At 41.2% G+C, this 23653-nt stretch overlaps 1 protein-coding gene across 1 annotated transcript in view; it reads right to left on the reverse strand.

Annotated features, from left to right (window-relative positions):
- Nucleotides 1-13852, reverse strand: part of UNC45B (unc-45 myosin chaperone B) — a 32271-nt gene extending 18419 nt beyond the window's left edge. The window contains exons 1-8 of the mRNA XM_044287094.1: nucleotides 13738-13852; nucleotides 11560-11721; nucleotides 10988-11024; nucleotides 9849-10024; nucleotides 7130-7219; nucleotides 5978-6145; nucleotides 3830-3995; nucleotides 898-1068 (exon numbers count right to left, since the gene is read on the reverse strand). Of these exons, the coding sequence (XP_044143029.1) occupies nucleotides 898-1068; nucleotides 3830-3995; nucleotides 5978-6145; nucleotides 7130-7219; nucleotides 9849-10024; nucleotides 10988-11024; nucleotides 11560-11721; nucleotides 13738-13749 (982 nt within the window). The 5' untranslated portion in view covers nucleotides 13750-13852. The remainder of the gene's footprint in view (nucleotides 1-897; nucleotides 1069-3829; nucleotides 3996-5977; nucleotides 6146-7129; nucleotides 7220-9848; nucleotides 10025-10987; nucleotides 11025-11559; nucleotides 11722-13737) is intronic.
- Between the last annotated feature and the right edge of the window lie 9801 nt (nucleotides 13853-23653).

Below are 23653 nucleotides of genomic sequence, written 5' to 3' on the forward strand. Positions count from 1 at the left end.
TCTGCGCATACATTCCTGCGGGGAAAAATGCCGGATGCGGCATTCAGGCATGTCTTCAGTTTATTTTCGCCGGAGATAAAACTATAGCATGCTATGGTTTTCTCTTTTGCCTGATCAGTCAAAATGACTGAACTGAAGACATCCTGATGCATCCTGAACAGATTACTCTCCATTCAAAATGCATGGGGATATGCCTGATCAGTTCTTTTCCGGTATAGAGCCCCTGTGACGGAACTCCGTGCCGGAAAAGAATAACGCTGGTGTGAAAGTACCCTGACACTGGAAAAACGGATCCGGTATTGCAATGCATTTTTCTGACTGATCAGGCATTTTTAAGACTGATCAGGATCCTAATAAGTCTGAAAAATGCCTGATCAGTCAGAAATAATGTTTGCATACAGTTCAGGCAACGGAACTGCCTGCCGGAATCAAACAACACAAGTGTGAAAGTACCCTTACAATATCCATATATTTATAACAAATGTAGCAATATTTTATGGAAGCTTTATCCTCAGCTCAGAATTAAGGATAATATATTTTCTCATGATCTTCCACATATATACTTATCAATAGTAAGGTAGTGTAACATCACAGTAACTGAATAAGTAACACTAAGAAATCTGGAGAAAATTCTGGCAAAGTTAATTCCTCTGGATCAACTTGCAGGAAACAGCCCGAACTGGATAGACAGATGTCTTTTTTCAGCCTTATAAACTATGTTACTATGTAAAATCATATAACTACTTACAATGGAAAATACATTTTTGTGTAAAAGCAATCCTAACATTCGGAACTTGAAAAATGTTGGCCTTCTCCAGATAATCTATCTCTCCCAAAGGGGTTTTTAACATCTGCAAAGTTTCCACTCTGCACAACCACAGAAGAAGACAACATTACCTGTGTCAACCACAAAGAGAGTCCGGGAATGATCCTTTTCCTTCAGGTCACTTCGGGGGATATTTTTATTAAGTAGGATTAAAGCTTGATCTCTGCCATGTCCAGATACCATCTTATTAACAAGCATGTCCAACAAATGCACGGTTATCATCCGGAGGTCTTTCTTAGTATCTACAAAAAAATAAAATAACCTATTACCAAGAATGTTTGCTAATGCTAAACCGCAGGCATTTCATACCATATCTAGTGTAATTATATTATGTTTAACTTTTTATTTTCTTTGCATCAGCAGAGCTGCATTAACCTAGTAGGGCCACTAAACGGGCTACCCTTACTTTTCTATTCAGAGAACTAGTTCCCGTGTCAGAGGCTGCAGGGAACAACTGGTTGGGTGGGTCAAACATTCACCAATCAGATATTAATGACCTATCCTGAGCATAAGTCATCAATACCGGAAGCCTGGAAAACCCCTATAAGTCCTGTAAAGTAATCAACACCAAAATGTGTAATATAAAATTGTGGACAAATATAAAGATAAAGAAACCTTCAGGGAAGTCACAGCACTCTCAATCTTGAATCAAATCCTTGTGTTTATTCACACCGAAAAAAACGGCAATGTTTTGACACACCGGTCTTTTTCAAGATATGTAGCTTGAGAAAGATCTGTGTGTCGAAACGTTGCCGTGTTTTTCGGTGTGAATAAACACAAGGATTTGATTCAAGACTGAGAGTGCTGAAGGTTTCTTTACATTTAAAAGGTCTCTGAGGCCGGGACCTATCGTCATGAGCACCGCCGTCATAACACGGACTAGTTGTTCCAGTAAGTGGTGCTGTCCTACTTCATTCTTTTTTTTTTTTTTTTTAAATATAAAGATATACATTTTGGCCAATGAAATACATTCTAAACTTATGTATTAAATAGTATACCATAGTCACAATGTCAGATTCATTAAACGTAGCTGTTATATTCCATTCAAGAGGGGAACATAACGTCCAATTAAGTAGTGTATATTTTCAACAGTTTCTATGCTGTAAAAAATTATACTCCTGACAAATTTTCCCGCTGGTAAATCTGCCACTGAAAGGGACTTTAATGGGAACTTTAGCGACCTTTACGAAATAAAGTAATGGGCTACATCAGCAAAGTTGCATATGCAAAAGACAAGAACATAGGTGGTCATTTATTAAGACCGGTGTTTAAGATGCCGGTCTTAATAGCCCCTAGCTTGCGGTGAATCCGCTGGAGTTATGTAGAGGCACCGCCCTTTCATAACTTTGAAGAATCTCCTACCGCTTCTAAACGTAAGACAGCTTCCTAGCTGTCTTACATTTAGACCATTTTGTACACCTAAATCGGGCGTAGAAAATAGTTAATGAGACGTGCCTGCCCATGCCACACCCACTTTTTTAGACCTGGCGTGAGCGGGGAAAAGTTGCAGATTATGCCACAAAGGACCTTTGCACCCCAATCTGTGCCAGAAATACGCCTGCTATAAGTGTATTTCTGGTTAGTAATTGATCCCCATAGTTTTGCTTGTATACAAATTACTACTCAGACCATACATGCACCAGGTGAGGTGATTGCCTCAGGCAACACCAAGTAGGGTTAAGAAGGGGGGCAGCGGAAGGGCCATGGGCAATGAGCGCTTTCATTATGGCAAAGGGGTTGGGTTAAGAAATTGGGGGGGGGGGGGCGTCATTTCAGTTTTCGCCTCAGGCCAGCAGAAAGGCTAGGTGCACCCCTGCATACATGGGTTTCTGTGTACATTTTTTGGGGGATTATTCCGTTTGGAAAAAAGACTGCTTATAGGAGTGCCCAAATTACAATGCACAAATATTTGAACACACAGTACAAAGATTTTTCTAAAGATCTTTTTATACCTAATCCTGTATCCATTACAAGGGGGCATCCTCAACATCTAGAGGAAATCCTCATCATAGATGGAGATTCTTTACTGTTAGAGCGTTGAGACTATGGAACACTTTCCTACATGATCCTGTGATGGATGATTAATTGACCAAATCTCGGGGGTTGATATTTTTTTTTAAAGTAAAAAATATTACAATATATGGGCACTAATGTTTGTTCCAGAGAGTTATCCAAATATTTTATTCTGATTGCCATACTTGGAGGAGTAATTCCCCCTAATGTGAGGCAAGTATGTATATGTATTTGCCTTGCAGGGTTTTTTTGTTGCCTTCTTCTGGATCAACATAGATTATAGGTTGGACTTCAAAGGCTTTTGTCTTTTTCAACCTTATCACCTATGTAAGGGTACTTTCACACTTGCGTTTTTGTTTTCCGGCATAGAGTTCCGTCCTAGAGGCTCAATACCGGAAAATAACTGATCAGTTTTATCCTCATGCATTCTGAATGGAGAGCATTCCGTTCAGGATGCATCAGGATGTCTTCAGTTCAGTCCTTTTGACTGTTCAGGAAGGAGATAATACCGCAGCATGCTACGGTTTTATCTCCTGAATTTTTTCCATAGGAATGTATTAGTCAAAATACCGGAATTCCGGATCCGTCCATGCGCAGACCGAAAAAAAGGTGAAAAAAATAAATGCCGCATGACACCGGAAAGACGGATTTCAATGGATTTTTCTGCCTGATCAGGCTTTTTTTTGGACTGATCAGGAACCTGATCAGTCTTACAAATGCCATCAGTTGGCATACATTTTGCCGGATCCGGCAGACAGTTCCAGCGACGGAGCTGCTTGCCGGATCACTCTGCTGCAAGTGTGAAAGTAGCCTAACTGTTTATATAATGATTTATCATTCTTAAGTTCATCATATTCTACATCTTTATGCCTTCTACACCATTAAGACTAACCAGTATTTAAAAATCCATTTATGTTATTTTCATTATTTCCGGCAACTTAGATTATAATGTTTCCATATACACTCAGTTATCAGTTAATGAACTCTTACCTAACACAAGAGCCTCTTCCTTGCCATGTTCTTTCCGATCCTCTTTAGTAAGTGAGTCAACGATGTTCTGCACAAGACTGCATGTTGCTAGAGCAATTTCTTCATTGTCCATAGCCATAATGCGGCAGATTCGCTCTAAATTCACAAGGTGCAGGATAGCAGTAGCCTGTGTAGAATAAAAGGTTATACAGTCAGGTCCATAAATATTGGGACATCGACACAATTGTAACATTTTTGGCACTTTACACCACCACAATGGATTTGAAATGAACCGAATAAGATGTGCTTGAACTGCAGACTGTCAGCTTTAATTTGAGGGTATTTACATACAAATCAGGTGAACGGTGTAGGAATTACAACACTTTGCATATGTGCCTCCCACTTGTTAAGGAACCAAAAGTAATGGGACAATTGGCTTCTCGGCTGTTCCATGGCCAGGTGTGTGTTATTTCCTCATTATCCCAATTATAATGAGCAGATAATAGTTCCAGAGTTCATTTCAAGTGTGCCATTTGCATTTGGAATCTGTTGCTGTCAACTCTCAAGATGAGATCCAAAGAGCGGTCACTAAAATACAAAACAAACCCATCAGGGAGATAGCAAAAACATTAGGCGTGGCCAAAACAACTGTTTGGAACATTCTTAAAAAGAAGGAACACACTGGTGAGCTCAGCAACACCAAAAGACCCGGAAGACCATGGAAAACAGCTGTGGTGGATGACCGAAGAATTATTTCCCTGGTAAAGAAAACACCCTTCACAACAGTTGGCCAGATCAAGAACACTCTCCAGGAGGTAGGTGTATGTGTGTCAAAGTCAACAATCAAGAGAAGACTTCACCAAAGTGAATACAGAGGGTTCACCACAAGATGTAAACCATTAGTGAGCCTCAAAAACAGGAAGGGCAGATTAGAGTTTACCAAACGACATCTAAAAAAGCCTTCACAGTTCTGGAACAACATCCTATGGACAGATAAGACCAAGATCAACTTGTACCAGAGTAATTGGAAGAGAAGAGTATGGAGAAGGAAAGGAACTGCTCATGATCCTAAGCATACCACCTCATCAGTGAAGCATGGTGGTGGTAGTGTCATGGGTTGGGCATGTATGGCTGCCAATAGAACTGGTTATCTTGAATTTATTGATGATGTGACTGCTGACAAAAGCAGCAGGATGAATTCTGAAGTGTTTCAGGCAATATATCTGCTCATATTCAGCCAAATGCTTCAGAACTCATTGGGCGGCGCTTCACAGTGCAGATGGACAATGACCCAAAGTATACTGCAAAAGCAACCAAAGAGATTTTTAAGGGAAATAAGTGGAATGTTATGCAATGGCCAAGTCAATCACCTGACCTAAATCCGATTGAGCATGTATTTCACTTGCTGAAGACAAAACTGAAGGGAAAATGCCCCAAGAACAAGCAGGAACTGAAGACAGTTGCAGTAGAGGCCTGGCAGAGCATCACCAGGGATGAAACTCAGCGTCTGGTGATGTCTATGCGTTCCAGACTTCAGGCTGTAATTGACTGCCAAAAATTTGCAACCAAGTATTAAAAAGTGAAAGTTTGATTTATGATTATTATTGTGTCCCATTACTTTTGGTTCCTTAACAAGTGGGAGGCACATATATAAACTGTTGTAATTCCTACACCGTTCACCTGATTTGGGTGTAAATACCCTCAAATTAAAGCTGACAGTCTGCAGTTAAAGCACATCTTGTTCATTTAATTTCAAATCCATTGTGGTGGTGTATAGAGCAAAAAATGTTAGAATTGTGTTGATGTCCCAATATTTATGGACCTGACCGTATGTATTATATATTGGTAGAGTGAAAACAAATGGCCTCTTTAAAATTGAGTTCGGTATCCTACATTTAAAGGTACCCACAGACCTTCAATAGCTATCTGAAAACTGTTTGTTAAGCCAGTGCTTGGCTGAGCATTTGTTTACAGTAGGGAGAGTGGAATATGCCACTGCCAAACTTCTTTGGCAGAGGCTTATCTCCCATAAGAACTAAGGATCGGGCATGTTGAAATCCAACATGCCTGATCCTATTTTTCTCTAACATCTGGGAGAGTTGGCTGGTTTGGCTCTGTATGATTTCATATGTATGGACACCTATCTAAAATTAAAGAGAGGAGACTTACTCGTGCTCTATGCCCAGTACACATTCCAGACAGTGTTCTCACTGCAGAGAGAATCAGCTCTGGATCTTTCGTTGCCACCAACTGCATGAGAAGATTTACACCATTGTTTTGGAATATCCGTTCCGCACCGGCTTCTTCTCTCCCTAGAACTATAAGATTGTTGACAGCCTGAAGAAAAAAAAAGATGGATATGTATTAAAAATGTTAAGCATTGGTTGTATAATTGAATGTAAACACAAAACACGACATCCGCCCGAGGGCATGCCACCATTTATTTTTGGTTTCTGCAGAAATGTCCTATCCTTAATAATAGGACATGTTCTATTTTTTGGCGGAATGGACATGGGGACATACGGACATGGAAAGCACACTAAGTCATTTCAATGTTTTTTTTGCAGCCCCCTTGAAATGAATGGTTCTGCATATGGGCGGCGGAAAAAAAAGGGAACAGATACAGAAAATAATACATCTGTGTGCATGAGCCCTAGGGTTATGTTTGAAGATAAAGCTATTCAAAGTTCAGGGCTATGATGATTTGGGCAGACAATGCATTCTGCCTTCCATCTAATGTTAGGTTCTCATTTTTGGTAGATGATCTGCTATGACTGAGCCTCTGTGAAAGATTTGAGCAAAATAGCATAGCAAGCTGTTTATTGCCCAGCAGAATGACGCTGCACCTGCTAGAGGAACGCTGTTTCCTCTCAATGCCTGGTGATTTACAATTGCCCATAGTACGTCCTATGCTCAGAGAAATGGTAAAGCAGTTGTCATGTACTAACTGCTGCAAAAACGAAAGCAGCATCAGTTCCGATTTTGGGTGGAATAACAATATAGTCTCTTCTGTCTACAGGAGGCTGTGTGATGGCATCCTGTACCATGCTCATTTGCTTGCTGTATGTACTAAACTATTTTACTCCAAAAGCATTGTTGCAAAGGAAAATATGTTTGTACATACAGGACGCAATCTAATGAAGAGTGCCACAATTTTTGTGTCTGACTTTTAAAGTATCTGATAAAAAAAACCTCTGTATACCACTGTTTGCAGTCAGAGGTACAGTAAGGCCTCATGCTCCAGTGCTCCATGCATGAGGCCTACACCTGTATGAAGTTAAAAAGCCAAATTTCAGAAATAAAATGTGTTTGGTGTCTCACCTTTTCCCTCTTCTCTTTTTCAGTATTTGGGTCCAGCAGGATTTCAAACATCGTTTGAACCCGGGAGTCGGTGGAAAATTGAACATGAAGCTGTAACAAAAAATGTGTTCATAAGACATAAGAATGTACATCGTCTTTGTAGGGAATGTTCAAGATTAAGGCTACTTTCAAGCTTGTGTTTTTGCTAGATCTGTCATGGATGAGCAAAAACGCTTCCGTCATGATAATACAACCGCCTGCATCCGTTATTAACAGATCCGGTTGTATTACCTTTATCATAGCAATGATGGATCCGTCTCTAAAACCATTGTAAGTCAATGGGGGACGGATCTATTTTCTTTTGTGTCAGAGAAAATGGATCTGGCTCCATTGACTTGCGTTGTGTGTCATGACTGATTCGTCTTGCTCCGCATCCCAGGACGCAGTCAAAAACGCTGCTTGCAGTGCTTTTGTGTGCGTCATGGGAACGCAGTGAAACGGAACGGAATGCATTCTGGCCCACTCTGTTCCCTTCAGTTCAGTTTTGTCCCCATTGACAATGAATAGGATTAAAACTGAAGTGTTTTGTCCCGCTATTAAGATCCTATCTCAGAAGCGGAAAGGGCAGATGTGAAAGTAGGCTAACCCAAAATAGCATGGTTCTAAGGTCATGCGAAGGAGGCTGCACGTGTTTCTGTACTCTGTGTACTGCCGTACCATGATCAGTTGGGTGCTACATGCAGGGTAGGTCCACACATGTCTGATCCACAGTGGATTTTCTGCAGTGGAAAATCTGCATTGGATCAGGAGGAAAGCCAGCACCGCAAAAAAATTCCGGAAATGGGCTTGTTTTAGCTAGTGGATGCACAGCGGGTCCTCCACTGCTTTTAATCTCTGCACTGCATAAAATTGACATGCTGGGGATTAAAAACCCACAGTGCAAGTCAGTTTAAACTGGAGATTTCTCTGTAGCGTGTGGGTGAGATTTTTATACTGTAAAATGCTGCGCACAAAACCATTGCGCCAGATCCACACCATCTCTTGGATTCACGAGAGAAGAACAAAAACTTCTACTTATGGTTTATTTTGCACATTTTTGTTAACATTTTGCTTTATTTTTTTATTTTACTGTATAATCACTAGGGGAGAACATATTCGTTGCGGGCAAATGCATAATCCTGCTGGACAATGGATATATCTGTTTATGGAATCTTATGGAGGTACAGCCCAGTGTACCCAAGGGATTACAGCAGGAGTATGGCCATCTTCTTCCCCGGACTGCAGCTATCATGTATTATTCTGACTACAGTAGTCCTGTACTCTACAGCTAATCACTGGTCTCTGCAGTCTTGCGCCGTACACCGCAGGGGTCAGTGATTGGCTGCATAGGTATATGGGACAAAACTGGAGCCAAAAAAAAGTATCATGGCTGCAGCCCAGAGAAGAGGATGGAGCAGCAGTGCTAGATCAGAGGGGGCTGGGAAGGTAAAATAAATATTTCAGCAGATTAGATATATAATACAACACTTAGGCTACTTTCACATCTGCGTTTTGGTTTCAGGTTTTGAGATCCAGCACAGGATCTCAAAATCTGACCAAAACGATTGTATTTAGTCCTAAAGCATTCTGAATGGAAAGAGATCTGTTCAGGATGCATCAGTATGCATTCCGTTCCATCACCATTTCACTTTGTGACCGGACAGAAAACCGCTGCAAGCTGCGGTTTTGTGTCCGGTCATCTAACTGGAACGAAACAGATCCATCACTAAAAACAATGTAAGTCAATGGTGACTGATCCATTCTTTTAGGATCCGTCACGGAACGGATGCTTACTAATATGTAAATTGAAACGGATCGGTTTCGGTCAGGTTTTGAAATCCTCTGCTGGATCCCAAAACCTGAAACCAAAACGTAGATGTGAAAGTAGCCTTTGACAACCTATTTAAGTTTTATTGCAGCCTAGGGGAGAGTTACAGTCTAACAATGGTGTCTGTGGACCAAAAAGGCTGTGCACGCCTGTTTTAGGGCATTCAATCATTTAAAGAGATACTAAAAGTTCACAACCTAAGGCCTCTTGCACACGACCGTATGTATTTTGCGGTCCGCAAAAAACGGATCCGCAAAAAATACGGATGACGTCCGTGTGCATTCTGTATTTTGCAGAACAGAACAGCTGGCCCCTAACAGAACAGTACTATCCTTGTCCGTAATGCAGACAATAATAGGACAGGTTTAATTTTTTGGTGGAACGGAAATACGGACATACGGAAGCGGAATGCACACTGAGTACCTTCCGTTTTTTTGGCGGACCCATTGAAATAAATGGTTCCGTATACGGTCCGCAAAAAAAAACGGAATGGACACGGAAAGAAAATACATTCGTGTGCGAGAGGCCTAACTGTGGTAAAGTGTATGGAAAAGTCTTAAAGTTGGACTTTAATCCTGCAAACGAATCTGTCACCGCCGCCCTGTTTTGAGAGAGCAGCCCTTACATAACATTACATTATAAAAGGTTTCAGGGCTTGCCTCACAAGGCATTTGACACCCTAAGCCAGGTATCCTCAAACTGCGGCCCTCCATCTGTTGCAAAACTACAACTCCCAGCATGCCCGAACAGCTTACAGGTATCAGCCTACAGCAGGGCATTGTGGAAGTTGTCGTTTTACAACAGCTGGAGTGCCGCAGGTTGAGCATGGCTGGCCTAAGCTGTAGTTTCTCAGTAGTCATCAGATACACTTACCTTTTGATGGATATCAGCACCTATTCTGTGCAGACTCTCTTGGAATGTTTGATTCTTTGGCTCAAGTGTTGCACATCTTTGAACATCCTTAAATGCTTGGTCCAATTTCCCCAGTTTTTCCAGGGCTTGACAGCGCCTGAATAGAGCTTTTATGTCTTTTGCATCCACATCAATGGCTGAAATTAGAACAAAACACTTGTACTGTATGTTAATTGACCTGATAAAACTGTGCCAAATCTTTGACTTAAGGGAACGTATGACCTATATTTGTTTTGATTTTGTATTTTATGCTAATCTGTTTATTTTCTGATGGTAGACATTTACACTAATTTCTGTACATGATTATAAGGGTAGCTTAACAGCATTTGGAGATATGCTTTACAGCTGTCACATGGACCACAGGAACATGTAGTCTGAGGAAGACTAATTAAACATGCACACCCAAAAATATTATAATAAATAATCACACAATTTATTAAATCATTATTTATGGAGAACCAAAAAACACAATTCATATCCAGGGGGCCAACAAATAAAAAAAAGTTGAACGACCTCTCATCAGATTATTATAAAAGAAAAAAATCCCTACATTATATAAAATGGCCCAAATTAGATTCACAATGCAAAGAATATATAAATTGCATGAAAAACTAACATGTGCTAACAAAGCACAAAGTGCATACAAAATTATTAAAAAGTATCACATCACTTTTGAGCATCTTGTTCACCAGGCATCTTCCCCATCCAGTCCTTGGCCTTTTGGTATTTTAGGATAACTGTTGTGGCGTAAATAAAGTCAGAAATTATTGCGCGGACGCCATTATTTGGCAATAATTTGTGACTTTTTGGGGATTCTCAACACTTTTCTAAATTGACAGCTGGGACAGGTCTCACTGGCACATGCAGAAGATTCTTCTTACTTGCCCTGACTAAACCAAACTCACTAGTTCCTCACTCAGATGGTGAGGACCAGCCTCTTCTTGCTAAATAAGGCACACTCACTAAACAATGTTTTCATATTAGTGCTAGGCTTACAAACATTACATAGAAAAAGTGTATTAACATCAGAAATTGATATTAACCTATTTAGTAGCAAATTAACCCGTTTGCATTAGTCATCTGGGGTCCTGCACACATACCTTTAGATGCATCTGAGGCGGCTTGAACATAGTTCTCCTATGAAAATACAAATAGGTTGATAATTAGTAGATGATAAGGCAGTTAGGGTCTTGCCATGTTGGGTAGTACATGGAGGGCTTGTGCTCCCCTATATAATTTTTCATATTATTTGCATTGCATTGTGGTGCTCTTTCTATAAAGTACACATTAACGTGGCTGTCCATCTTGGACAATATCTTTCTGTTAGAAAGGTCCCTTAATGAAAAACTGATCAGCTTTCCTCTGCTGGAAACCCCAGATATAGTCTGTGAGGGGGAACCCTGCAGCAGGTGTTCAATTTCTCCATATTACCACAACAAGGGGAATTAAGTATTGTACAGTTCTAAAAAGTAATGGGCTATCCATGCAAGGCACGTCCTCGTTCCTCCAAAGGAGGAAACTCTCTTTGTAGCCAGTACTCTGGGGAAAAAAATTAGAACTCTCCTCTGCCACAACTTACACTTAGCTTATTTCAAACCACATATACATTTATTCTACTGATTACGACCAGTAACTAAAAGCATTCGTTGCTATTTTTCTTTTAGACATTTACCTTTTTAAGGTGGCAAGCTGCTCGATTACGGTAAAGAACTGCCGACGTTTTCTTATCTTTTAAAAGCTTTATTGCTTTGCTGTAACAGTTAATAGCCTGGTCATAATCATTTTCTTTGAAATATTTGTTTCCCTCCTCTTTAAGCTGTATTGGGTCTTCCATCTGTAGAAAGAAAACATATCTCTTTTTATTACAAGTATCCTACAGAAATAATGTGATTCAATGGTGACCCCCCAGCAATCATTTGTAATTGATGGGTGAACCTGTCAGCAAGTGTTTAATTCTCACCACAGAAAAAATGGAGAGTGAGTTATCACCCACTGAAACCAGTGGCCTGTCCGTGTATAACTGGGTCTGACTGGATGTTACTGAGAAAGAGGTGCTGTCTTGTAGCCAGGTCTGGCTTATTGATATAGGTGCCAAATGGGTGACTCCCTTCAATTATGTCCTCATAGGGTATCTGGTTTTGTAAACCAGACAATCTATTTTAATGATGTGCTATTTTTTATTTTTTTTGTAAATACATGTAATAATATGGTATTTATGTTTGTAAATACATTTAATATTCTGGTATTTATGTTTGTAAATATGAGTCCTTATACAACCAATGGAATACCAGATGTATAACTTGGCAGATTTGCCATTCCGGAGTCTGGTGAAACTACAGTATGTGGCAAGCCCTAAATTAGTGTCATGCCCCCCGAATGAATTGTTATTCTAAAACAAAAATAAAAAGGATCAAGGCCCTTTTCACACACGTGGACTAGTGGTAATTTATTTTTGCATGGTGCATTTCTGTTGCTAGTACTGATCCAATAATTGCCTATGGTAGCAGTTTTGGCATCAGATACATCTTTCTGTGCCAGACAGAAACACACTGCATGTAGTGTTGTCTGCTTGATTATGGACACTAGACAGGGCACAATAGTGTAATCAGCTGTTTCCAGCTCAAGCGTGTGCAAACTGTCCAGACTGAACTGTTATATGTGAATCCAGCTGAATATGCTGCATTTTTACATTATAGTTGATTTTCTTTGTATTTAGCAGAACATGTTTGTAAATAATATCTGGATGTCTGAATTATTATCTGTGCTACCAAATATAATTGCATCACTTTCATTAATATCTGTTCCCTTAACTAAACAATACATGACCTATCACAGTGATATAAATGGATCCAATAAAAAAAGATTTTACATATCAGGGCTACATTATACAGCCTTGTAAAAGGAAGCTCTTTATTCACTATGCCTACTTAGGCTGACACTGTTCTGTGTTCTTTCATGATTTAATGTGTCAATATGTAACCAAAGATAGGTTATCCTTCATAAATACCAAAAACCTGTATAGATAAACCGTGTCCCCCAGAAATGTAACAATCGCATAAACTATGATCCTGAACAAAGAATGAATGGGACAAGCAAGTATGCTGGGGGGCTGGCAAATGTACTTCACACCAAACATGAGTGTCTATGCAGCTGACTTAGTGCTGGCCATATAAGGGAGTTGTCACAGTGGAACATGTGTCATGGCCACCTGTCTTGTTACAGCCTGTGCACACATGTCTTTATCTGTTAAAGCTGCTTGCTGTTTAAATACTTGATTTAGCAATGACTTAAAGATCATATACACTGTAAATTCATCCCAGGATATGTGTGTATATATATATATATAATTTTAATCCCCCCCCCATATATTCTGGATTATTGGACATAAGTAAAGGTAGAGAACCTTCTAGAAATTACACCCAAATAAAATATTAGCAGGTCTCTGCTCAGCTTTCTGATTGCATTCCTGTGCTGAAAACACCAGTTCCACATAAAATAATTTTCTCTATATTTTCATGTAAGAATAGATCACAACTTTATTTCATAATAAACAGATGTAAATCACAAAAAAGTACACTATCCAATTGGTATGATATTGCTCTACCAAATATTGCTTAGTATTTCCCAGTAATCCTGTTGAAGACATCAAGATTAGCAGATGGGCAACGAGGCATAGCAATGGATAATCAAGACAATCGTGGGAATAAGTCCAAAAGTTTTCATTGCATTATATACTGTACATCTTAAGAGAGAAGATATGATGGAGACAGATAGGCTGATGGAGATAACTAGGAAGATGATAGATAGATATCCTACAATAATAACCTTTGCATGGAGTGTATAAACATACCTTTGCCGGCATATCTAGGACTTCTCAGAACTTCTCCTTTCTTTAGTATTCTTCAACCAGCTTATGTCCTCTGTGTTATATATAGATGTGAATGAAGTGGTCCAGCTTTTTGGAATGTGGGCACGTCTGACTGGGACAGGGACGGTTGCCAGGTATAGAGTTATTACTAAGTGTTAAAAATAAGATACAAAGATCTAAAATATTAGACTATAGATAAACAAATACAGAATAAATCCTTATTGTATTTGTTTCAAAGAGAAAGCATATTGGTAGGTTGTATGCTTGTTTAAATAGTACACGTCCCCCCTGTTATAGTGAGCAGTCCCACCTGCCCTGCCATTTTAGGAGATGACTGAAAGCTGACCCCCAGGACCGCAGGAGGCATGAAGCTGATATAGTAGGAGATGATCCAGAGCAGCTGAAAATGCTGGAAGTGGCTAGCAGCTTCTAGAAAGTGAAGTGCGCCCATCTCACTAGATCACCCTGACCCACTCCTAGTTTTCTTTTCCCTCTGTGGTGACACAGCATTTCTAATTCATTGAATCTGAAGATGATGACATACCTGACCGGTTACTATGTCCCATATTTTTAAGATTTGGAAATGTCCCCTTTTTAATTGATTTAAATCAGCAAATATTTCGTAAACTTGTGGGGGATCAGTTCTTCTAAGGCTATGTTCACATCACATTTTTGTCCCACATTTAACACATATACATGACTAGACGTTAAACGGATGTCTCAGGCAGATCCCATACAGTGGCATCCATCAACATAGGGTCCTATTGCAAAAAATGTTTATATGTTTAAAGTATACATTTTTTCCTGGACTCTGTAGGATGGAGAAGCATAGTGTATTACGTTTTTGCATCTTTTTTGCCAACATATATACTCATTGACAAAAAAAATGAATGCACTAAGATAGAAATGTCTGATTCCAGCAAAACTCGGCATGCAGTAATGTCTCAGGCCTCTTTCACACTACCGTTTTTTTTTTCCGTTTTGTGGGCTGTTTTTTGCGTTCTGTATACGGTCCGTATACGAAACCATTCATTTAAATGGTTCCGCAAAAAAAAACGGAATGTATGCATTCCGTTTCCGTATTTCCATTTTTCCGTTCTGTTGAAAGATAGAACATGTCCTTTTATTGCCCGCAAATCACGCTCCGTGGCTCCATTCAAGTCAATGGGTCAGCAAAAAAAGCGGAACACATACGGAAATGCATCCGTATGTCTTCCGTATCCGTTCCGTTTTTGCGGAACCATCTATTGAAAATGTTATGCCCAGCCCAATTTTTTCTATGTAATTACTGTATATGCCATACGGAAAAACGGAACGGAAAAACGGAACGGAAACAGAAACACAAGGGAAACAAAAAACGGAACAACGGATCCGTGAAAAACGAAATAGCTATACAGTAGTGTGAAAGAGGCCTCAGGCAGATATATAAAAGATTATAGTAGTGGTCTGATTTGACACTAGGTCTCGCCACAAGAGGGTAGCTCCCACAGTTTACCCGTGTGTGTTTTGCGGATCCGCAAAACACAGACATCGGCGATGTGCGTTCCGCATTTTGCAGGCCGCACATCGCTGGCACTTAATAGATAATGCCTAATCTTGTCCGCAATTGCAGACAAGACTAGGACATCCGCAATTCCGGATCCGGGCAGCACATCGTGCGGCCCCATAGAAATGAAATGTTAGCTGTTCCCTCCTGATGTCTCCTCCTCCCAGATGATATCTATCAACCTGGGGTTAGTTTGGGATATATCTGGAGGTGCTCCCATTTCATATGTATGTTTGTCATGAGGAAGGACCCACATATCTAAGAGGTCTGAAACGCGTAGACTTACACTTGTATACGGATTTTATAACGCTGGAATAAAGTTACAATACTTCACCTGAACTGAGCTGGATATTTCTTCACTATTTTCTGGACTTTACCGCATCCAGGTGCGGCAACCATGCACAGCAGGTGATTCAACCACTACAGGTAAGAGCTGCCTTACAATTTTACTAAACACTATAAAGAGGTCCATAATAGTGACCCAACCAATCTCGTCTTCATGGCACTGGAAAAGGTAGATCAGCACTGGAGAGGAGGGAACTTTATTAAACAGATGTCTAGGATAGAGTCCCGACGAATGTATGAATTTGGGACTTTGCTACCAGCAGGGTTGAATTCGGAGTTGGAGTTCTTTGGTTTTTTGTAGGTGGGTGCCCCCGGCCTGATGGGGGGGTCGCATGTCTGGCCGTTTATCGGCACTGCGACCCTCCCTCGGCCTGGGGCCCCCGCCTCCATTTTCACTGTCGAGGTCCATCCCTGAATTCACTCTCAAGTGCAGGGAATGTTATCATTATTTGAACGATTGGATGTATTTGTATATCAAGATATGACATAGTATTGTCTCATGTTGATGTTGAAACTAATTGTCCACATATTTTAATGATGGTATAACAACATTTTTTTTTTAACAAAGATGTTTATTTGCATTGTGTCATGAGCTTGCAAAGTTTACATTACAGTATCATCCAGTACATAATAACTGCACAATAGGTGACACATCTCCATCCAAATCCATCAGCATAACACAATACAATACATTTTATATATTTCCCCCCCACCCCCCTCCCCCAATGTAATCGAACAAATGATCCCAACACACCGAGCACAACTGGCAAGGATTAACCCACCTCTCTGAGCACTGCCTTATTTGCCACTAACACTAGACTCTTTTCGTAACTCTCCTTTATCACCTCTCGCTTGTCTCTTCTCAAGACCCTAACGATCACAGACCTTCAACCTACCCAGCTTTCCTTTGATATCCTCCTGCAAATACCAGGCTGTCAGGGTGAACGGTCTCATGATCCATAATGATTCCGCCTCCTCCATGAAGTGTAACATGAATTTTTTCCAGGTCTTGTACAACTTCCTTCCAAATGTTTCTTTCCTACCTATTGCTTCTAACCACTCCAGATGGAGCATATGCCTCAAACGCCTTAAAAACTCAGACTTTGATGGTACCTTTGGCTCCAACCATACAGATAGCAAGCATCTCTTAGCCTCAAGAACTATCCTATGACCCATTGCTGTAAGGCCCCTATTCTGCTCACTTCCACCTTCAGTCGACTCCACCTGCTTACCCGCATGTAGCATTGCCACCTGAATGTCCATAACAACATTTTAACTCTGTGTTTCAAATAAAAAATGAAGAAAAATCGCAAAAAAAAAACAAATGAAAAAAAAAACGCAAGGGAAATTTATGAAATAATTACCATATTAAAGACAGACACTGTAGAAACTGAATTTCAAATGGGATTTGACCTAGTAAACTACAGTGTCTGATCCAGAAAGTATATAAAAGAAGAAAAATTGTAAGAAATAAATCGCAAATAAATCGCAATGAATGTTTCCCTTTTCTTTTTAAAAAAATCGCAAACATCGAATCCTAGATTTTGGACCCAGTTTCCATGTATTGACTCCACCTCTACTTAGTATATAAGATGGATGCACGAAAGAGAAGTCCTCTAAGCGTGATCCTGTGAGAGTTTGCTAATACAGAACTCGAAGAACACCTAATCGAGTAGTACGACGCAAGACGCCGGAGTTTCCCGCACTGCCCGCCCCTCTGTAACACCAGCGGAGACGCAGAATAAAGGAAGGAGGTAAGCGGCTGAATAGCCGAGATTACCATCTGCTATAACTTGACTAAATACGGTCAATATTGATACCACAAACTTTCGGACTGTGTCAGAGTATATTCGAAAGTAACAACACCACGTGTATTAATTGTGACTGTTTCTTCTCGATATAAGACCAACCTCCTTAGCCTCATAAGGAAACAAAGAGCAGGAACAACACTTACAGCAATTGCGATTATTTTGTTGGTCATTTTGTCGATTATATTGTCGATATAACACTAACCCTTCAAGCTCCATAAGGAACAAAAAACATTATACACTAACCCTTCAAGCTCCATAAGGAACAAAAAACATTATATGCACTTATATGGTAAAAGAGATCTCCATTTGTACCACGGACTCTCACAGTGGCACCCAGCATTCGTCCCATTGTGGATATTGTGACTTCATTTTTATATTGATTTTATGTGTCTGATATTTTATTGAATAAATGTGTGTTTTATGTTAGGCTACTTTCACACTAGCGTTCGGGGCTCCGCTTGTGAGTTCTGTTTGAAGGCTCTCACAAGCGGCCCCGAACGCATCCGTACTGCCCTAATGCATTCTGAGTGGATGCGGATCCACTCAGAATGCCTCAGTCTGGCACCGTTTGTCCTCCGCTCCGCTCAGCAGGCGGACACCCGAACGCTGCTTGCAGCGTTTAGGTGTCCGTCTGGCCGTGCGGAGGCAAACGGATCCGTCCAGACTTACAATGTAAGTCAATGGGAACGGATCCGTTTGAAGTTGACACAATATGGCTAAATTTTCAAACTGATCCGTCCCCCATTGACTTTCAATGTAAAGTCTGGACGGATCCGTCTGAGCAACTTTCACACTTAGAATTTTTTTCTAAACTATAATGCAGACGGATCCGTTCTGAACGGATCCCATCATCTGCATTATAGGAGCTGATCCGTCTGTGCAGACACCAGACGGATCCGCTCTGAACGCAAGTGTGAAAGTAGCCTAAGAGTGCTCGCCCAATACATTTTCTACTCCAATTTTCTTCCTTTGAGAGGTAGGGTGTCCTCTCCACTGGGTTGGTAGCACCATACCATAGGTAATAGGGAGTGAGCCACCACTACAACTGACCTTCATTATAAGTAATACAAGTCTATAGGTCAATAAACGGATCAGAGCTCATTACATGCATTTACTATGAACTGTAAAATAATAATTGCCACCAAAATGATCTACTCAAGAACCACCAGCCTCAAAAAAATCGTGGGTACATCTACTTTTTTCACGGACACAGGAAAAAAGTCACCTGTTTGGGCTGTCCAGAAATTTCTGGATTGTTGGCAAACCTAAGCGGCGGGGATTCCATTCGCAGGTCTGGCCATGTTGGAGGGATCTGCACACAAGGTCTTGGGGCTAAACAATCCTTTTCAAGTAGTAGGCGAAAACTGTTTAATATTCTTTAACTATTGTGACTGTTCAATGAAGGGGAATGAAGTAATACCCCGAAACGCGTTGAGCCTGTGATATCAATAAAGGATTACACCAGAAGTGCCAGATGTGGAACTGCCGTTATTCCTAAGACACTACGAGCGATCCAGGCGAGGGAGGTTCGTTTTTGTGGGTGTCTTGAGCTTATCCCACAAAACACCTCCCTGGTGAACTGAGTCCTTGGTTCACAATTTTTATTATAGTGATTGTAATACTTTTAACATTTCATTGGATTTCACGTGGTAACACATCTCTTTTTATATACAACCGTTGAGATATATATATCCTTGTTTATATAACCATTGCTGGTCTACACCTGTCCTCACGTATTGTAAACACTGTACACATTAGTGGGTTGGCACCTACATCATAGTTTCTCCTTTTTTCCTCTCTGATATTGCATATGAAAGTAGCCTGAGAGGGGTATGCTGATTAAAGGTAGTGTTTCACCCAGGGTGGATTTCCTGTCTGCATCCTTGCTGATACATCCTGTGAGTGTTGACTGGAGACAAAAGGACCTGCAAAATATCATCACGCTGTCTTGCGCATCCAGCATTCATATGGGGGGCTTTGTCCAGACAGGAACTCCACCTCCTGGCAGGAAACGGGACCAGCCCACTTCTACCAAGAACAGGGTGGTTAGCTCTGTTCTTGCCAACCATTGCCATCCACATACTTACAACTCGTAAATACAGCTAAATAACATATAAAATACAACAATGCATAATAATACAATACAAAACTATATAAAAAGCAATTGCAGATACCCCCAGGTCTGGGGTACTGCACACCCCCTTGGTTAAAGTCAGGCCTCAGGCTGTGCTTGTGGCCCCCTTGGTAGTCCAACATCAAATACAAAAAGCCACTGATCACGCTGACCCCCCCTCCCATTGTTGTAGGGAAACCAGGTTAAGGGTATAAGTGCATACATTTCAAACACAGTGCCTACGTTAAATTGCTAGCTACCATGGGGACATATTAGCTAGTGTCCAAAGGTCAGTCCAAGATGCTGCTACGGATGGGTGGCTCTATCTAAACTGACTAATTAATCAATGTCCTGGTGACGGGTGAAGATACTTAAACATGGCAAGAAACTTGTGGCTCTTATAAAGAGAGTCCTGGAAAACTGAGTGAGGGGCACAAGTTCTGGTTCTGGTACGTTTGAGTATTTCCTTAGGTCTTCTTCTTCAAATGTTACACACACCTCCATCTCAGGCAAGATGAAACACAGACCTGAGAACAGGTGGAATAAGCACAACAGGTGCAACTTGGACAGATGAAACTTGGTCCCTTACAGCATAAGACAGGAGGGTGGCAAAATAGGGCCCATACAAACAAATACAAAACAGGGGCTAGTCCCAAAATCTCATCCTCTTCCGTCAGGTCGGAACCCCAGCCACTGGCTTGTCAACTTCTGGATCCTTGATGCAAGTCCTGAAGGCTGGGTTATCCTTGAAGGTCCTCTGGCGACCTCCTGTGGTGGCATCTGGAACTGCAAGATCAAAAGTTTCTGGAAGATCCTCTGCAGACCTTTGGCGCTTTCTCATAGGTGACAGATTTTCCAGACAGCAGTAGGAGATAGCTCCTAGACTTCACCTGCTCATGAGGAGCTTGGTGGTGGCTCTGGAGTGCATGAAGCAGTATCTGTTGACTTATCACTGGTATATTAGCCACTTTCGGTGGTTGGAAGGTCCGGTAGTGCAATATCAGGTGTGTTGGATTCAGTAGGTGGCTGGGAAGAGTTCTTGGCAGCAGTCAAATGGCACTGGATATGACGCCAGACTTGTGCGGACTCAAGCTTTTGCCAGAAATTTGTTTCAAATTGTAGTAGATTCCTTTTTTTCTGTACATTTTTAAGTCAGCACACCTTGGCTTCAGTATGTGGGGAAGGTAGTCTAGCTGTGATGCAGCAGGTTCAGTTCGCTCAGCTCTGTGGGCTCCTACTGGGCAGTCCTTCTTTTTACCACACTCATGAGGGTGGTACCTCAGGTTGCACTGGGGTAGTAGTAGGCCCTGGAGCTTCAATAGCCATACGTCAGTTCTTCTCGGATTCTATTGCTGAAGTAGTCAGGGGCACTTGTTATACAAGGTTACCACATGGCACAGGTTTAGTCACAATCGTCTCAGTCAAAGTAGTCGGTTTTAGTGAAGCATGTGGCCCGATGCCTGATTGGTGCAGGCCCTGATATATGGCTCCCTGCGGGCATTCACTCTCCAATCCCTCACAGTATGCACATATGTACACTTCTTCATCAGCATCCACAACAGGCTGACAAAACAACACGCTACACAGATTTCCACCTATGCTTTTCCATTGGTACAAACCAAGATCTGTGATGGTAAATTTGGATTGTAGGCTGCCATAGACAGCGGTGAATCAGCAACACAGCAAATGTGGTTGAGGGGCACCTAGGTAGAAGAAACAGCTCCCTGACAGTCTCTCAGGCAGTCCAGTCGAAGCAGTACTCACACTTAGAGCTTGGGTGAGCTTGATGGCAGAGTTGAGCTGTGCAGCAGCAAGGTGCAATGACTTTTAAGATGGCGACAGCCTCTACATGGAAACGTTGATCTCTCAGTCTGTCCCTCTTCTTTTTTTGGGATGGCAGACTTTTGGTGATAGGCCTTGGACTTCTGTCCCAGGGTCAGACGGTAGCTAATGGCTAGCAGGACGGTGCTGGTGACACCATGCGCCCGGACTGTCTTCTCCAGCTCCCGTTCTTCAGGAGTCAGACAAGGAGTCTCTACACCAGGCTTATGTTTCTTTGCAAAATAATAAAATGGATAAATATGGAAAAGGGTGGCACAACGGACCCAGAAATAATGGTTGGTGCTCTGATCGATATGACATCTCCAATCACGTGCAGAAAATTCAAATAGAAAAAAATCGATCGGCACTCAATACCTGTTTCACGCTGATAGCATTTTTAATAGAATAAAATAATCGTACAATATATTCGCACTAAAAACATACCACTGATGAAGGAGCAGATATACAGTACAGACCAAATGTTTGGACACACCTTCTCATTCAAACAGTTTTCTTTATTTTCATGACTATGAAAATTGTAGATTTACACTGAAGGCATCAAAACTATGAATTAACACATGTGGAATTATATACATAACAAAAAAGTGTGAAACAACTGAAAATATGTCATATTCTAGGTTCTTCAAAGTAGCCACCCTTTGCTTTGATTACTGCTTTGCACACTCTTGGCATTCTCTTGATGAGCTTCAAGAGGTAGTCACCTGAAATGGTCTTCCAACAGTCTTGAAAGAGTTCCCACAGATGCTTAGCACTTGTTGGCCCTTTTGCCTTCACTCTGCGGTCCAGCTCACCCCAAACCATCTCGATTGGGTTCAGGTCCGGTGACTGTGGAGGTCAGGTCATCTGGCGCAGCACCCCATCACTCTCCTTCATGGTCAAATAGCCCTTACACAGCCTGGAGGTGTGTTTGGGGTCATTGTCCTGTTGAAAAATAAATGATGGTGCAACTAAACGCAAACCGGATGGAATAGCATGCCGCTGCAAGATGCTGTGGTAGCCATGCTGGTTCAGTATGCCTTCAATTTTGAATAAATCCCCAACAGTGTCACCAGCAAAGCACCCCCACACCATCTCCTCCATGCTTCACGGTGGGAACCAGGCATGTAGAGTCCATCCGTTCACCTTTTCTGCGTCGCTCAAAGACACGGTGTTTGGAACCAAAGATCTCAAATTTGGACTCTTCAGACCAAAGCACAGATTTCCACTGGTCTAATGTCCATTCCTTGTGTTCTTTAGCCCAAACAAGTCTCTTCTGCTTGTTGCCTGTCCTTAGCAGTGGTTTCCTAGCAGATATTCTACCATGAAAGCCTGATTCACACAGTCTCCTCTTAACAGTTGTTCTAGAGATGTGTCTGCTGCTAGAACTCTGTGTGGCATTGACCTGGTCTCTAATCTGAGATGCTGTTAACCTGCGATTTCTGAGGCTGGTGACTCGAATGAACTTATCCTCCGCAGCAGAGGTGACTCTTGGTCTTCCTTTCCTGGGGTGGTCCGCATGTGTGCCAGTTTCTTTGTAGCGCTTGATGGTTTTTGTGACTGCACTTGGGGACACTTTCAAAGTTTTCCCAATTTTTCGGACTGACTGACTTTAATTTCTTAAAGTAATGATGGCCACTCGTTTTTATTTACTTAGCTGCTTTTTTCTTGCCATAATACAAATTCTAACAGTCTATTCAGTAGGACTATCAGCTGTATATCCACCTGACTTCTCCACAACGCAACTGATGGTCCCAACCCCATTTATAAGGTAAGAAATCCCACTTATTAAACCTGACAGGGCACACCTGTGAAGGTCAAACCATTTCAGGTGACTACCTCTTGAAGCTCATCAAGAGAATGCCAAGAGTGTGCAAAGCAGTAATCAAAGCAAACGGTGGCTACTTTGAAGAACCTAGAATGTGACATATCTTCAGTTGTTTCACACTTTTTTGTTATGTATATAATTCCACATGTGTTAATTCATAGTTTTGATGCCTTCAGTGTGAATCTACAATTTTCATAGTCATGAAAATAAAGAAAACTCTTTGAATGAGAAGGTGTGTCCAAACTTTTGGTCTGTACTGTAATATAGCTCCGAAACGCGTCTGGTTGCCATAGAAAATACCTCATCATTCAAAAGAAGATCGTTCATATCATGCCGGCATAGATAATCCTATTAAGAAGTGATTTCAACAAAGAAGAAAACCGTTAAGGATATTTCACTGTGCATCCAATAGTGGAAAAACACAGAGAACTCCACAT

The sequence above is a fragment of the Bufo gargarizans genome, chromosome 3 (genome assembly GCF_014858855.1).
Source record: "Bufo gargarizans isolate SCDJY-AF-19 chromosome 3, ASM1485885v1, whole genome shotgun sequence".
Lineage (NCBI taxonomy): Eukaryota > Metazoa > Chordata > Amphibia > Anura > Bufonidae > Bufo > Bufo gargarizans.